Source organism: Oncorhynchus keta, unplaced genomic scaffold, assembly GCF_023373465.1.
Source record: "Oncorhynchus keta strain PuntledgeMale-10-30-2019 unplaced genomic scaffold, Oket_V2 Un_contig_7728_pilon_pilon, whole genome shotgun sequence".
NCBI lineage: Eukaryota > Metazoa > Chordata > Actinopteri > Salmoniformes > Salmonidae > Oncorhynchus > Oncorhynchus keta.
Window position 1 is genome coordinate 1 of NW_026289644.1, and position 17,500 is coordinate 17,500.

The following is a 17,500-nucleotide window of genomic DNA, read 5'->3' on the forward strand; positions in this document are numbered from 1 at the left end:
AGCGTGACGTATGAGACCAGACTCATTTAGAGGGACACTTTAAAATGAATTGTGGTCAGCTGGCTGTGTGTGGTGGAGAGAGGAGAGGAGAGAGGGAGGAGAGGGAGGAGAGGAGAGAGGGAGGAGAGGAGAGAGGGAGGAGAGGGAGGAGAGGAGAGAGGAGAGAGGGAGGACAGGGAGGAGAGGAGAGAGGGAGGAGAGGAGAGGGAGAGAGGGAGGAGGAGAGGAGAGGAGAGGAGAGAGGGAGGAGAGGGAGGAGAGAGGGAGGAGAGGAGAGAGGAGAGAGGGAGGAGAGGGAGGAGAGGAGAGAGGGAGGAGAGGGAGGAGGAGGAGGAGAGGAGAGAGGGAGGAGGAAAGGAGAGAGGGAGGATGAGAGAGGGAGGAGAGGAGAGAGGGAGGAGGATAGGAGAGGAGAGAGGGAGGAGAGGATAGAGGGAGGAGGAAAGGAGTGGAGAGAGGGAGGAGAGGAGAAGTGGAAAAGAGAGGGAGGAGAGGAGGAAAGGAGTGGATAGAGGGAGGAGAGGAGAGAGGGAGGAGGACAGGAGAAAGAGGAGAGGAGAGAGGGAGGAGAGGAGGAGAGGGAGGAGGAGAGGAGAGAGGGAGGAGGAAAGGAGAGAGGGAGGATGAGAGAGGGAGGAGAGGAGAGAGGGAGGAGGAGGATAGGAGAGGAGAGAGGGAGGAGAGGAGAGAGGGAGGAGGAAAGAGAGAGGAAGGGAGAAGTGGAAAAGAGAGGGAGGAGAGGGAGGAAAGGAGTGGATAGAGGGAGGAGAGGAGAGAGGGAGGAGGACAGGAGAAAGAGGAGAGGAGAGAGGGAGGAGAGGAGAGAGGGAGGAGAGGAGAGAGGAAGGAGGAGGAGGAGAGGAGAGGAGAGGGAGGGAGGAGGAAAGGAGAGGAGAGAGGGAGGAGAGGAGAGAGGGAGGAGGAAAGGAGAGGAGAGAGGGAGGAGAGGAGAGGAGAGAGGGAGGGAGGAAAGGAGAGGAGAGGGAGGAGAGGAGAGAGGAGAGAGGGAGGGAGGAGGAGGAGAGGAGAGAGGGAGGAGAGGAGAGAGGGAGGAGGAAAGGAGAGAGGGAGGAGAGGAGAGAGAGGGAGGAGAGGAGAGAGGAAGGAGGAGAGGAGAGGAGAGAGGGAGGAGGACAGGAGAAAGAGGAGAGGAGAGAGGGAGGAGAGGAGAGGAGAGAGGGAGGAGGAAAGGAGAGAGGGAGGAGAGGAGAGAGGGAGGAGAGGAGAGAGGAAGGAGGAGAGGAGAGGAGAGAGGGAGGAGGAAAGGGAGAGGAGAGAGGGAGGAGGAGAGGAGAGGAGAGGAGAGAGGGAGGAGGAAAGGAGAGGAGAGAGGGAGGAGAGGAGAGAGGGAGGAGGAAAGGAGAGGAGAGAGGGAGGAGAGGAGAGGAGAGAGGGAGGAGGAAAGGAGAGGAGAGAGGGAGGAGGAAAGGAGAGGAGAGAGGGAGGAGAGGAGAGAGGGAGGAGGAGAGGAGAGAGGGAGGGAGGAGAGGAGAGGAGAGAGGGAGGAGAGGGAGAGAGGGAGGAGGAAAGGAGAGAGGGAGGAGAGGGAGAGAGGGAGGAGAGGAGAGAGGAAGGAGGAGAGGAGAGGAGAGAGGGAGGAGGACAGGAGAAAGAGGAGAGGAGAGAGGGAGGAGAGGAGAGGAGAGAGGGAGGAGGAGGAAAGGAGAGAGGGAGGAGAGGAGAGAGGGAGGAGAGGAGAGAGGAAGGAGGAGAGGAGAGGAGAGAGGGAGGAGGAAAGGAGAGGAGAGAGGGAGGAGGAAAGGAGAGGAGAGAGGGAGGAGGAAAGGAGAGGAGAGAGGAGAGGAGAGGAGAGAGGGAGGGAGGATAGGAGAGAGGGAGGGAGGAGAGGAGAGAGGGAGGAGAGGAGAGGACAGAGGGAGGAGGAAAGGAGAGGAGAGAGGGAGGAGGAAATGAGAGGAGAGAGGGAGGAGAGGAGAGAGGGGGAGGAGAGGAGAGAGGGAGGAGGAGAGAGGAGAGGAGGAAGGAGGAGAGTAGTAGAATAGACTCACTGGTAGATGTCCTTGCGCAGCACGGTTCTGGTCAGAGGGTTATCTGCCTGAGGGGCCACGCAGACAGATCCTATCTTCAGTACCAGAGTGTCCTCTCTCTCTCTCTCAGCTGGGGTTCTGGGAGACACAACACACAGTGGGTATCAGACCCAGACAGACCTCTATCTTCAGTACCAGAGTGTCCTCTCTCTCTCCTCAGCTGGGGTTCTGGGAGACACAACACACAGTGGGTATCAGACCCAGACAGACCCTATCTTCAGTACCAGAGTGTCCTCTCTCTCTCCTCAGCTGGGGTTCTGGGAGACACAACACACAGTGGGTATCAGACCCAGACAGACCCTATCTTCAGTACCAGAGTGTCTCTAAGGAGCCCCCTGAGGAGCTCCCCTGAGGAGCCCCCTGCTAAGGAGCCCCCTGAGGAGCTCCCTGAGGAGCCTCCTGAGGAGCCCCCACCTGAGGAGCCCTCTGAGGAGCCCCCTGAGGAGCCTCCCTGAGGAGCTCCCCTAAGGAGCCCCCCTGAGGAGCCCCCTGAGCAGCCCCCTAAGGAGCCCCTGAGGAGCCCCCCTGAGGAGCACCCTTGACCCTGAGGAGCCCACCTGAGGAACCCTCTAGGGTATCTCCTAGGAAAAGGGTCGGAGTTAAAACCTACAGGAGGGTCTCTCTCCAGGAACAGGGTCGGAGTTAAAACCTACAGGAGGGTATCTCTCCAGGAACAGGGTTGGAGTTTAAAACCTACAGGAGGGTATCTCTCCAGGAACAGGGTCGGAGTTAAAACCTACAGGAGGGTATCTCTCCAGGAACATGGGTTGGAGTTTAAACCTACAGGAGGGTCTCTCTCCAGGAACAGGGTCGGAGTTAAAACCTACAGGAGGGTATCTCTCCAGGAACAGGGTTGGAGTTTAAACCTACAGGAGGGTCTCTCTCCAGGAACAGGGTCGGAGTTAAACCTACAGGAGGGTATCTCTCCAGGAACAGGGTCGGAGTTAAAACCTACAGGAGGGTCTCTCTCCAGGAACAGGGTCAGAGTTTAAAACCTACAGGAGGGTCTCTCTCCAGGAACAGGGTCAGAGTTTAAACCTACAGGAGGGTCTCTCTCCAGGAACAGGGTCAGAGTTTAAACCTACAGGAGGGTCTCTCCAGGAACAGGGTCAGAGTTTAAACCTACAGGAGGGTCTCTCTCCAGGAACAGGGTTGGAGGGTTGGAGTTAACCTACAGGAGGGTCTCTCTCCAGGAACAGGGTCGGAGTTAAAACCTACAGGAGGGTATCTCTCCAGGAACAGGGTTGGTGTTAAAACCTACAGGAGGGTATCTCTCCAGGAACAGGGTTGGTGTTAAAACCTACAGGAGGGTATCTCTCCAGGAACAGGGTTGGAGTTTAAACCTACAGGAGGGTCTCTCTCCAGGAACAGGGTTGGAGTTTAAACTCAACATCAGAGGCCGTAGCCTCAATAAATCAGTGAACATGACCTTTAAAAGGTCAGTCCATGGATCCCCTCCTGTCTTACCTGTCTGTCTGTCCGGTCTGTCCTGTCTGTCCTGTCTGTCCGTCTGTCTGTCTGTCTGTCCTGTCTGTCCTGTCTGTCTGTCCAGTCTTACCTGTCTGTCCTGTCTGTCCTGTCTGTCTGTCCTGTCTGTCTGTCCTGTCTTACCTGTCGGTCTGTCCTGTCTGTCTGTCCTGTCTGTCTGTCCTGTCTGTCTGTCCATCTTACCTGTCTGTCCTGTCTGTCCTGTCTGTCTGTCCAGTCTTACCTGTCTGTCCTGTCTGTCTGTCCTGTCTGTCTGACCTGTCTGTCTGTCTGTCTGTCTGTCCTGTCTGTCCTGTCTGTCTGTCCAGTCTTACCTGTCTGTCTGTCCTGTCTGTCTGTCCTGTCTTACCTGTCGGTCTGTCCGGTCTGTCCTGTCTGTCTGTCCAGTCTTACCTGTCTGTCTGTCCTGTCTGTCTGTCCTGTCTGTCCTGTCTGTCTGTCCTGTCTGTCCTGTACCTGTCTGTCCTGTCTGTCTGTCCAGTCTTACCTGTCTGTCCTGTCTGTCTGTCCTGTCTGTCTGACCTGTCTGTCTGTCTGACCTGTCTGTCCTGTCTCCGTCCTGTCTGTCTGTCCCGCCCGTCCTATCCTGTCGTCCTGTCTGTCTGTCCGTTCAGTCTGTCATACCTGTCTATCCAGTCTGTCCTGTCCAGTCTGTACCTGTCCGGTCTTATCTGTCTGCAATCTGTCCAGTCTGTCCTGTCTGTCGTCTTACCTGTCTGTCTGTCTGTCTGTCCAGTCTTACCTGTCTGTCTGTCCTGTCTCCAGTCTGTCCTGTCGTCCTGTCCTGTCTGTCCAGTCTGTCCTGTGTGTCTGTCTCCTCTGTCCAGTCTTCCTGTGTGTCTGTCCAGTCTGTCTTACTCTCTATCTGTCTGTCCAGTCTGTCCTGTCTGTCTGTCTGTCTTACCTGTGTGTCTGTCCTGTCTGTCTGTCCTGTCTGTCCTCTCTTCTGCCGTGTCTTCCTGTCTGTCCTGTCTGTCTGTCTGTCCTGTCTGTCCAGTCTGTCCTGTCTGTCCTGTCTGTCCAGTCTTACCTGTGTGTCTGTCCTGTCTGTCCAGTCTTACCTGTCTGTCTGTCCTGTCTGTCAAGTCTTACCTGTGTGTCTGTCCGGTCTTACCTGTGTGTCTGTCCTGTCTGTCTGTCCTGTCTGTCTGTCCAGTCTGCCCGGTCTTACCTGTCTGTCTGTCCTGTCTGTCCAGTCTGTCCTGTCTGTCCTGTCTGTCAGTCTGTACCTGTCTGTCTGTCCTGTCCGGGTCCAGTCTTACCTGTGTGTCTGTCCCTGTCTGTCTGTCCAGTCTTACCTGTGTGTCTGTCCTGTCTGTCCAGTCTACCTGTGGTGTGCCTGTCCTGTCTGTCTCAGTCTTACCTGTGTCTGTCCCTGTCCGTCCAGTCTGTCCTGTCTGTCCTGTCTGTCCAGTCTTACCTGTCTGTCCTGTCCTGTCCGAGTCTTACTCATGTGTGTGTCCTGTCTGTCCAGTCTTACCTGTGTGTCTGTCCTGTCCGTCCAGTCTTACCTGTGTGTCTGTCCTGTCTGTCCAGTCTTACCTATCTGTCTGTCCTGTCTGTCCAGTCTTACCTGTCTGTCCTGTCTGTCCTGTCTGTCTCCTGTCTGTCCTGTCTGTCCAGTCTTACCTGTGTGTCTGTCTGTCTGTCCAGTCTCCTGTGTGTCTGTCCTGTCTGTCCAGTCTTACCTGTGTGTCTGTCCTGACTGTCCAGTCTCTGTCCAGTCTGTCCTGTCTGTCCAGTCTTACCTGTGTGTCTGTCCTGTCTGTCTGTCTGTCCTGTCTGTCAGTCTTTGTCTGTCTGTACCTGTCTGTCTGTCCAGGTCTGTCCTGTCTGTCCAGTCTGTACAGCCAGGATCTCTCATACAGTCTGTCCTGTCCGTCCTCGAGGTCCCTCCGTACCCGCTGGTCCAGTCTGCTCGAAACACGGTCTACTTGTGTCAGTGTCCTGTCTGTCTGTCTGTCTCTTTTATCTGTCCAGGTCTGTCCTGTCTAGTCTGTAATGTCTGTCGCTGTCTTTTGAATCTGCTTCCAGTCTGTCCTGTCTGTCCAGTCTTACCTGTGTGTCTGTCCTGTCTGTCCAGTCATTATGTGTACTCTGTACTGTCTGTCCATGTCTTAATACTGTGTGTCTGTCCTGTCTGTCCAGTCTTACCTTATATTGTCTGTCCGGTCTGTAATAGTCTGTACAGTAATGTCCTGTCTAATTTCAGTCTTTCCAGTCTGTCCTGTCTGTCCTGTCTGTCCAGTCTTACCTGTGTGTCTGTCCTGTCTGTCTGGTCTGTCCTGTCTGTCCAGTCTGTCTGTCCAGTCTGTCCTTTCTTTCAGTCTTTCCAGTCTGTCCTGTCTGTCCAGTCTTACCTGTGTGTCTAATAATACTGTCCAGTCTTAACCTAATGAATAAATCCTGTCTAATCCAGTCTTACCTAATGTGTCTGTCCTAATTCCAGTCTAATACTAATGTAATAAATGTCCTGTCTGTCCAGTCTGTACTGTCTGTAATGTACCAGTCTTAATGTGTCCTGTCTGTCCAGTCTTACCTGTCTGTCTAATCCTGTCTGTCCTGTCTGTCCAGTCTTACCTGTGTGTCTGTCCTGTCTGTCCAGTCTTAATGTTGTAAATGTCTACTGTAATGTCCTGTCTGTCCAGTCTTACCTGTGTGTAATAATCCTGTCTGTCCAGTCTTACCTGTGTGTCTGATACCATGTCTTACCTAATGAATACATAATAATGTCCTGTCTGTCCTATCTGTCCAGTCATACCTGTGTACTGTCCTGAATACATAACAATAATTAACCTAATGTGTCTGTCCTGTAATATTATTGGGTAATACCAGAATACAAATAACCCTGATAATGATGTGTTGAATAATATTAGCTAATAATAATGAATCATAATAATGACTATATCATAATACTAATAATAATAATCTTGCCGAGAATATATAATATCGTATATAATAAGCTAATAATAATAACACCCGGCTACGGTATATAGTAAGGGACAGGATAGGACAATAATAATGAATATATAATGGGCGGTAATAATAATAAAAATAATCATAATAATGGGGGAGACCTATATAGCCGGGCCCTAATAATCAGCCGCTGGTTCCCCGCGTGATCTGCTCGTATAATAATAATAATAATAATAATAATAATAATGAATATATAATAATGCTATATAATAATAATAATAATAATAATAATGAATATAAATAACATTATATTAATACTACTACTAATAATAATAATGAATATATAATAATGCTATATAATAATAATAATAATAATAATACTAATGGATACATAATTAAAATAATATTAATAATAATAATAATACTAATGAATAAATAATAATACTAATAATAATAATAATACAATGAATGAATACATCATAATACAAATGCATACATAATAATACTAATTAATAAAATAATAATATTAATTAATAAATAATAATACTAATTAATAAATAATAATAATAATGAATACATAATAATACTAATGAATACATAATAATACTAATGAATATAATAATTAAATAATATTAATACTAATGAATATATAATAATAATAATAATGCATATAACAATGAATGAATACATCATAATACAAATGAATACATAATAATACTATATAATAATAAATAATAATACTAATTAATAATGAATATATAATAATGCTATATTAATAATAATAATAATACTAATGAATACATAATAATACTAATTAATTAATAATAATACTAATGAATATAATAATAATACTAATGAATACATAATAATACTAATAATAATTAATAATAATAATAATGAATAAATAATACTATATAATGAATACTAATAATAATAATAATAATAATACATAATTAAATAATATATAATACTAATGAATATATAATAATACTAATAATGAATATATAATAATGAATGAATAATAATAATACAAATGAATACATAATAATACTAATTAATAAATAATAATATGCTATATAATACATAATACTACTAATTAATTAATAATATATACTAATGAATAAATAATACTACTAATGAATACATAATAATACTAATGAATAAATAATACTACTAATGAATACATAATAATAATAATTAATACATACTACTACTAATGAATACATAATAATACTCATGAATAAATAATACTAATAATGAATACATAATAATACTAATGAATAAATAATAATATCAATGTAATACATAATCATAATAATGTATATAATAATAATGAATATATAACAATAATAATAATACTATTAATTATATATAATATGCCAATGAATACATAATACTAATAATAATAATAATATATAATAATAATAATAATAATAATGCTATATAATAATATAATAATATATAATAATAATAATGAATATATAATAATGTAATATAATAATAATAATAATAATAATATAATATACTAATATAATAATAATAATAATAATAATAATATTATTATAATAATACCAATGAATACATAATAATACTAATAATAATGAATATATAATAATAATAATACTAATAATAATGAATATATAATAATGCTATATAATAATACTAATAATAATAATAATAATAATAATGAATATATAATAATGCTATATAATAATAATAATAATAATAATAATAATAATAATAATAATAATAATTCATACATAATAATATAACCAACAACAATAATAACTACTGTAATAATAATTGTAACCTGGGTGTATGTGATGGACAGGAATCCGTGCTGCTGGTGGGAGGAAACCTCCAGGACCTTGGCTGCTGTCTGATTGGTGGGGAGGTGGAGGAGGTGGAGACAACAGGTTCACAGTGGAACACCACATAAACACGAACTGAGACACATTAAACCAACTCCTGGACTACAATGGAGAATCTCCAGTCAAAGACCAGAGCTTTAAGATACCACTTCCTATGAACAGTCTCCTGATACACCAATACCACACTCATAAAGCCCCTACTGAAACTAGAGGATACCAGGCGTCTTCTACAGGGCCGTACCTCTTAACAACAAGGAAGTAAATTAAGTTAAAGTTAAATAATATCTCTTGATTTACAAGCAGCATCTATCTACTGTCATCTTCTACCTCTTAACAACAAGGAAGTAAATTAAGTTAAAGTTAAATAATATCTCTTGATTTACAAACAGCATCTATCTACTGTTAACAATCTTAACGGTTGATTTACACAAATTCATTACCGACTAAAATATTTCAATTTTACAATACAAGTGAAAGAAAATGCCGTTAAATTACGAGGAGAGGCGATTGATGAAGAGATAAGAAGCAATTCCCAGGGGAAAAGGAGGAAAGGAAAAGTAGAGCTCTTTTTCCACATCAATCACAAGAGTTTGGGCTTTCATCAACCTTGGACGATAAAGATGGTTCATCACTGAACGCAACGGAGAACAAGTTGAATACCTCATGGCCATTGTGTAGGCCTTCGTACTTATCGTATGAACAACAGGTTGAATTTACAACCAATCTATGGAGGAGAGATTTGACCTCTAACCCTCAGGACCAGGATGTAACTGTACAGGGGATGATTCCCATCGCCCTCCAAAAGCCAAATCTGAGGTCGATTTAGTCCACTTGAAAGTCCTGATTGTAGCGACTAGGTACGGGTGAACAGGAACGTTTAGACAGAGTTCAGTCTGAGTGACGTTCCCATATCATAACCTGATTGGCTTCTGGGGATGCCACTGCAGTGCACTAAACTGAAGCATGATGGGAGTTAAACGGGCTAGTTGGTTAAAAAGCCCACTGTGACCAAGGTTGATGAGAACTCAGACAGCTGAAGAGGAAACACTCTGTGTTCTTAGAACTCAGACAGCTGAAGAGGAAACACTCTGTGTTCTTAGAACAGCTGAAGAGGAAACTCTCAGTGTTCTTAGAACTCAGACAGCTGAAGAGGAAACACTCTGTGTTCTTAGAACTCAGACAGCTGAAGAGGAAACACTCTGTGTTCTTAGAACTCAGACAGCCGAAGAGGAAACACTCTGTGTTCTTAGAACTCAGACAGCTGAAGAGGAAACACTCTGTGTTCTTAGAACTCAGACAGCTGAAGAGGAAACACTCTGTGTTCTTAGAACTCAGACAGCTGAAGAGGAAACACTCTGTGTTCTTAGAACTCAGACAGCCGAAGAGGAAACACTCTGTGTTCTTAGAACTCAGACAGCTGAAGAGGAAACACTCTGTGTTCTTAGAACAGCTGAAGAGGAAACACTCTGTGTTCTTAGAACTCAGACAGCTGAAGAGGAAACAGTTCTTACAGGCGGTACGAAGCCAGAGAGGTGGCTGAAGGAGTCCTGTTTGCTGACTGGTCGGACCAACACCGTACGTCTGTTCAGCTTATCAGTACAAGACAGGACAACCCCTCCACAGCGGCCCACTGCAAGACCAGACCTCTCCTCTGGACTGGAGGGGGGGTGGAAACAGATGAGGAGGGGGGGGACAAGAGAGAGAAAGGAGGAGAGATAGAGGGAGGGAGGGGACAGAAGTGAAGAAATACAAATCAATAAGATTGGATTAAAAAGAGATGTGATGATTAGATTTTTTTTTTTTTTTTTCTACAAAACAAAACTAAATAAGAGAAGAACCGAACAAATCAAAATTAGTTTTCTGTCCTTTAGCTTGAAGGATCGTTGAGGGATGGCCTTATGCTGACAACTATGCCGGGCCGGCTGACGCACTTCCTGCCGGGCCGGCGGGCAGGTATCAGAACACAGAGATAGAAACGTGTTCAACAGATATGATATATCTGTCATGTATAATAAGGGCTCGTCATCGCGGACAACTTTAATCAGTACATTTCTGTCTGAAACATCAGGAACGTGTCACCCTTCCTGAACACAGACCCGTTGTTGATGTGTATATTTAGTCAGAGACCCTCTGGGCAGCAGGCGACAGCACAAAGCCAACACTCCAACCACTGTGACATCATCACCCCGGGACAGGAGGACTGGAGGCCCCGTGTCACAGAAACACTGATTCCATTAGATTAGAGTCACGGAATCACAGTTTCAACCTGATTCCATTAGATTAGAGTCACGGAATCACAGTTTCAACCTGATTCCATTAGATTAGAGTCACAGAATCACAGTTTCAACCTGAATCCATTAGATTAGAGTCACAGAATCACAGTTTCAACCTGATTCCATTAGATTAGAGTCACGGAATCACAGTTTCAACCTGATTCCATTAGATTAGAGTCACGGAATCACAGTTTCAACCTGATTCCATTAGATTAGAGTCACAGAATCACAGTTTCAACCTGAACCCATTAGATTAGAGTCACGGAATCACAGTTTCAACCTGATTCCATTAGATTAGAGTCACAGAATCACAGTTTGAACCTGAATCCATTAGATTAGAGTCACGGAATCACAGTTTCAACCTGATTCCATTAGATTAGAGTCACGGAATCACAGTTTCAACCTGATTCCATTAGATTAGAGTCACAGAATCACAGTTTCAACCTGAACCCATTAGATTATTATAGCAGATCAGAGCAACTGGAGAATGGGGGAGGGGGACACACACACACCCACCCACACAACACCAACCTCTTACTGTCATCATATCTCATCATAGACAGACAACTGGTAACCTCATTCTGGGCCTTCAAGGACCTTGTTGTATCTGTCATGATGTTGTTTAAACTGTGTGTCTCTGTGTCGTCCCCCCATCGTCTCTCCAGTGGTCAGAGAAGAGATGTCATTGGCCTAGCTAGGTTAAGAGAAGGGCAGATATATCTGGGCGGGGGGGGGTCGGGTCGGTCAACGGGAGCAGAGCGGCAGGCTGCTCTAGACGAAGGCCTCACCACAGACGTGTCCTTGGCCTGTAGGACGACTCCTTCACGACGGACACAGCAGCCCTCACCAGGCCTGGAACACATAGCATCACACTGTACCTAATATAACGACCCAGCAGCTCTCACCAGGCCTGGAACACATAGCATCACACTGTACCTAATATAACGACCCAGCAGCCCTCACCAGGCCTGGAACACATAGCATCACACTGTACCTAATATAATCGACCCAGCAGCCCTCACCAGGCCTGGAACACATAGTATCACACTGTACCTAATATAACACCCAGCAGCCCTCAGCAGGCCTGGAACACATAGTATCACACTGTACCTAATATAACGACCCAGCAGCCCTCACCAGGCCTGGAACACACAGCATCACACTGTACCTAATATAACGACCCAGCAGCCCTCACCAGGCCTGGAACACATAGTATCACACTGTACCTAATATAACGACCCAGCAGCCCTCACCAGGCCTGGAACACATAGTATCACACTGTACCTAATATAACGACCCAGCAGCCCTCAGCAGGCCTGGAACACATAGTATCACACTGTACCTAATATAACACCCAGCAGCCCTCAGCAGGCCTGGAACACATAGTATCACACTGTACCTAATATAACGACCCAGCAGCCCTCACCAGGCCTGGAACACATAGTATCACACTGTACCTAATATAACGACCCAGCAGCCCTCACCAGGCCTGGAACACATAGCATCACACTGTACCTAATATAACGACCCAGCAGCCCTCACCAGGCCTGGAACACATAGCATCACACTGTACCTAATATAACGACCCAGCAGCCCTCACCAGGCCTGGAACACACCATCACACTGTACCTAATATAACGACCCAGCAGCCCTCACCAGGCCTGGAACACATAGCATCACACTGTACCTAATATAACGACCCAGCAGCCCTCACCAGGCCTGGAACACACAGCATCACACTGTACCTAATATAACGACCCAGCAGCCCTCACCAGGCCTGGAACACATAGCATCACACTGTACCTAATATAACGACCCAGCAGCCCTCACCAGGCCTGGAACACATAGTATCACACTGTACCTAATATGACCCAGCAGCCCTCACCAGGCCTGGATCACATAGTATCACACTGTACCTAATATAACGACCCAGCAGCCCTCACCAGGCCTGGAACACATAGCATCACACTGTACCTAATATAACGACCCAGCAGCCCTCACCAGGCCTGGAACACATAGCATCACACTGTACCTAATATAACGACCCAGCAGCCCTCACCAGGCCTGGATCACATAGTATCACACTGTACCTAATATAACGACCCAGCAGCCCTCACCAGGCCTGGAACACATAGCATCACACTGTACCTAATATAACGACCCAGCAGCCCTCACCAGGCCTGGAACACATAGCATCACACTGTACCTAATATAACGACCCAGCAGCCCTCACCAGGCCTGGAACACATAGTATCACACTGTACCTAATATAACGACCCAGCAGCCCTCAGCAGGCCTGGAACACATAGTATCACACTGTACCTAATATAACGACCCAGCAGCCCTCAGCAGGCCTGGAACACATAGTATCACACTGTACCTAATATAACGACCCAGCAGCCCTCACCAGGCCTGGAACACATAGCATCACACTGTACCTAATATAACGACCCAGCAGCCCTCACCAGGCCTGGAACACATAGCATCACACTGTACCTAATATAACGACCCAGCAGCCCTCACCAGGCCTGGAACACATAGCATCACACTGTACCTAATATAACGACACCTACTTTAAACACCGACCCCAGGATTTAAACCCTGACCCCTACCTTTAAACCCTGACCCCTACCTTTCAACCCTGACCCCTACCTACAACGACAAATCACAAGACATTGATCCATTCAGACGGAGCGCCAGAAACCAAGAGGACGAGATCAGATCAGGACAACACATAGTATCACACTGTATCACATGATGACACATTACTTTCTACAGGACCACCTGAGGATTAGAAACAAGATGAACTGAAGACGACACCCCATGACATCATAACCTCCACTCCCATGTCTCCTCTCCTCTCCTCTCCTCTCCTCTCCTCTCCCTCCTCTCCTCTCCTCTCCTCTCCTCTCCTCTCCCCTCCTCCTCTCCTCTCCTCTCTCCTCTCCTCTCCTCTCCCTCTCCCTCTCCTCTCCTCTCCTCCCCTCCCCTCCCCTCCCCTCCCCTCCTCCCTCTCCTCTCCTCTCTCCTCTCCTCTCCCCCCCCCTCCCCTCCCCCTCCTCCTCTCCTCCTCCTCTCCCCCCTCCCCTCCTCCCCCTCTCCTCTCCTCTCTTTCTCCCATAACTGTCACTGGGAGAGAACAGTACGTGTTGGGAGGGGGAGGGAGGGAGGGAGGAGAGATAAGGGGAGGAGGGAGGAGGAAGGAGGAGGAGGAGGGGAGGAGGGAGGGAGAAGAAAGGAAAGAGGAGGAGACGGCTATAGGAGGGTTAAACATGCACAGCACATTTATGGCACAGCTTCTTGCCAACATTTTAACATCTGCATAATTATTTTGGACTGCCTTTCAATGGAAGAGCCCTATAGATCCATCCCCAGCCCCCTCTCTCATAGATCCATCCCCAGCCCCCTCTCTCATAGATCCATCCCCAGCCCCCCCTCTCTCATAGCTCCAACCCCATCTCTCCAACCCCCTCTCTCTTGGCTCCATAGCTCCATCCCCAGCCCCCTCTCTCATAGCTCCATCCCCAGCCCCCTCTCTCATAGCTCCATCCCCAGCCCCCCAGCCCATCCCCAGCCCCTCTCTCCATAGCCCCCTCCATCCCCAGCCCCCCTCTCTCATAGCTCCATCCCCAGCCCCTCTCTCATAGCTCCATCCCCAGCCCCCTCTCTCATAGCTCCATCCCCAGCCCCCTCTCTCATAGCTCCATCCCCAGCCCCCTCTCTCATAGCTCCATATCTTCTGTTTCTGAGGACATGATGGGACACTCACAGGCTGAGGGACGGGACATGATGGGACACTCACTGGCTGAGGGACGGGACATGATGGGACGCTCACTGGCTGAGGGCGTGGCATGATGGGACACTCACTGGCTGAGGACGGGGCATGATGGGACACTCACTGGCTGAGGGACGGGGCATGATGGGACACTCACTGGCTGAGGGACGGGGCATGATGGGACACTCACTGGCTGAGGGGACGGGGCATGATGGACACTCACTGGCTGAGGGACGGGGCATGATGGGACACTCACTGGCTGAGGACGGGGCATGATGGGACACTCACTGGCTGAGGACGGGGCATGATGGGACACTCACTGGCTGAGGGACGGGGCATGATGGGACACTCACTGGCTGAGGACGGGGCATGATGGGACACTCACTGGCTGAGGGACGGGGCATGATGGGACACTCGCTGGCTGAGGGAGGGCATGATGGGACACTCGCTGGCTGAGGGACGGGACATGATGGGACACTCACTGGCTGAGGACGGGCATGATGGGACGCTCGCTGGCTGAGGGACAAGGGCATGATGCTCACTGGCTGAGGGACGGGACATGATGCTCGCTGGCTGAGGGACGGGGCATGATGCTCACTGGCTGAGGGACGGGACATGATGCTCACTGGCTGAGGACGGGGCATGATGCTCGCTGGCTGAGGGACGGGGCATGATGCTCACTGGCTGAGCGACGGGACATGATGGGACGCTCACTGGCTGAGGGACGGGACATGATGCTCGCTGGCTGAGCGGCGGGGACATGATGGGACGCTCACTGGCTGAGGGACGGGACATGATGCTCGCTGGCTGAGGACGGGGCATGATGCTCGCTGGCTGAGGACGGGGCATGATGCTCGCTGGCTGAGGGACGGAGCATGATGCTCGCTGGCTGAGGGACAGGGCATGCCGCTCGCTGGCTGAGAGACATGATGGGACGCTCACTGGCTGAGGGACGGGGCATGATGCTCGCTGGCTGAGGGACGGGGCATGATGCTCGCTGGCTGAGGACGGGACATGATGCTCGCTGGCTGAGGACAGGGCATCGCTCGCTGGCTGAGGGACGGGACATGATGCTCGCTGGCTGAGGGACATGATGGGACGCTCGCTGGCTGAGGACAGGGCATGACGCTCGCTGGCTGAGGGACGGGACATGATGCTCGCTGGCTGAGGACATGATGGGATGCTCGCTGGCTGAGGACGGGACATGATGCTCGCTGGCTGAGGGACGGGGCATGATGCTCACTGGCTGAGTGACGGGACATGATGGGGACGCTCACTGGCTGAGGGACGGGACATGATGCTCGCTGGCTGAGCGACGGGACATGATGCTCACTGGCTGAGGACGGGGCATGATGCTCGCTGGCTGAGGGACGGGGCATGATGCTCGCTGGCTGAGGGACGGGACATGATGCTCGCTGGCTGAGGGACAGGGCATGCGCTCGCTGGCTGAGGGACGGGACATGATGCTCGCTGGCTGAGGACATGATGGGACGCTCGCTGGCTGAGGACGGGACATGACGCTCGCTGGCTGAGGACGGGGCATGATGCTCGCTGGCTGAGGACGGGACATGATGCTCGCTGGCTGAGGGACGGGGCATGATGCTCGCTGGCTGAGGGACGGGACATGATGCTCGCTGGCTGAGGGACAGGGCATGACGCTCGCTGGCTGAGGGACGGGACATGATGCTCGCTGGCTGAGGGACATGATGGGACGCTCGCTGGCTGAGGGACGGGACATGACGCTTCGCTGGCTGAGGGACGGGGCATGACGCCGCTGGCTGAGGGACGGGACATGATGCTCGCTGAGGACGGGCATGATGCTCGCTAGCTGAGGGAGGACATGGACGGGCTGAGGGAGCATGATGAGGATCGCTGGCTGAGGGCGGGGGATGCTCGCTGGCTGAGGACGGGGCATGATGCTCGCTGGCTGAGGACGGGGCATGATGCTCGCTGGCTGAGGACAGGGCATGACGCCGCTGGCTGAGGGACGGGACATGATGCTCGCTGGCTGAGGACATGATGGGGACGCTCGCTGGCTGAGGACGGGACATGACGCTCGCTGGCTGAGGACGGGGCATGATGCTCGCTGGCTGAGTGACGGGGCATGATGCTCGCTGGCTGAGGATGGGGCATGATGCTCGCTGGCTGAGGACGGGGCATGATGCTCGCTGGCTGAGGGACGGGACATGACGGGATGCTCGCTGGCTGAGGACAGGGCATGATGCTCGCTGGCTGAGGGACAGGGCATGATGCTCACTGGCTGAGGGACGGGACATGATGCTCGCTGGCTGAGGACGGGACATGATGCTCGCTGGCTGAGAGACAGGGGCATGATGGGACGCTCACTGGCTGAGGGACGGGACATGATGGGACGCTCACTGGCTGAGGGACGGGACATGATGCTCGCTGGCTGAGAGACATGATGGGACACTCACAGGCTGAGGGACGGGACATGATGCTCGCTGGCTGAGGACGGGGCATGATGGGACGCTCGCTGGCTGAGGGACGGGACATGATGCTCGCTGGCTGAGACATGATGGGGCCTTCGCTGGCTGAGGGACGGGACATGATGCTCGCTGGCTGAGGACATGATGGGGACGCTCGCTGGCTGAGGGACGGGACATGATTGGACGCTCACTGGCTGAGGGACGGGACATGATGCTCGCTGGCTGAGGGACGGGCATGATGCTCGCTGGCTGAGAGACATGATGGGGACGCTCGCTGGCTGAGGGACGGGACATGATGCTCGCTGGCTGAGGGACATGATGGGGACGCTTCGCTGGCTGAGGGACGGGACATGATTGGACGCTCACTGGCTGAGGGACGGGACATGATGCTCGCTGGCTGAGGACGGGGCATGATGCTCGCTGGCTGAGGACGGAGCATGATGCTCGCTGGCTGAGAGACATGATGGGACGCTCACTGGCTGAGGGACGGGGCATGATGCTCGCTGGCTGAGGACGGGGCATGATGCTCGCTGGCTGAGGGACGGGGCATGATGCTCGCTGGCTGAGGACAGGCATGATGCTCGCTGGCTGAGGGACAGGGCATGATGCTCGCTGGCTGAGGGACAGGGCATGATGCTCGCTGGCTGAGGACGGGACATGATGCTCGCTGGCTGAGGGACAG

The 17,500-nt window shown here is 49.7% G+C and overlaps 1 protein-coding gene and 2 long non-coding RNA genes across 3 annotated transcripts in view; all 3 read right to left on the reverse strand.

Annotated features, from left to right (window-relative positions):
• Positions 1–2,649: 2,649 nt before the first annotated feature.
• Positions 2,650–2,987, reverse strand: LOC127926526 (uncharacterized). The gene is made up of 4 exons (XR_008124349.1): positions 2,957–2,987; positions 2,829–2,871; positions 2,742–2,784; positions 2,650–2,697 (listed from the first exon to the last, which is right to left on the reverse strand). It is a non-coding gene; the product is annotated as an uncharacterized LOC127926526 (long non-coding RNA).
• Positions 2,988–6,635: 3,648 nt separating this feature from the next.
• Positions 6,636–17,500, reverse strand: part of LOC127926525 (intermembrane lipid transfer protein VPS13B-like) — a 16,197-nt gene continuing 5,332 nt past the window's right edge. Inside the window, exons 3-5 of the mRNA XM_052511951.1 lie at positions 9,835–9,979; positions 8,263–8,331; positions 6,636–6,659 (exon numbers count right to left, since the gene is read on the reverse strand). Coding sequence (XP_052367911.1) covers positions 6,636–6,659; positions 8,263–8,331; positions 9,835–9,979 — 238 coding nt within the window. The remainder of the gene's footprint in view (positions 6,660–8,262; positions 8,332–9,834; positions 9,980–17,500) is intronic.
• On the reverse strand, positions 11,265–13,459 carry LOC127926524 (uncharacterized). Its single transcript, XR_008124348.1, has 4 exons — positions 13,035–13,459; positions 12,629–12,918; positions 11,707–11,880; positions 11,265–11,474 (listed from the first exon to the last, which is right to left on the reverse strand). It is a non-coding gene; the product is annotated as an uncharacterized LOC127926524 (long non-coding RNA).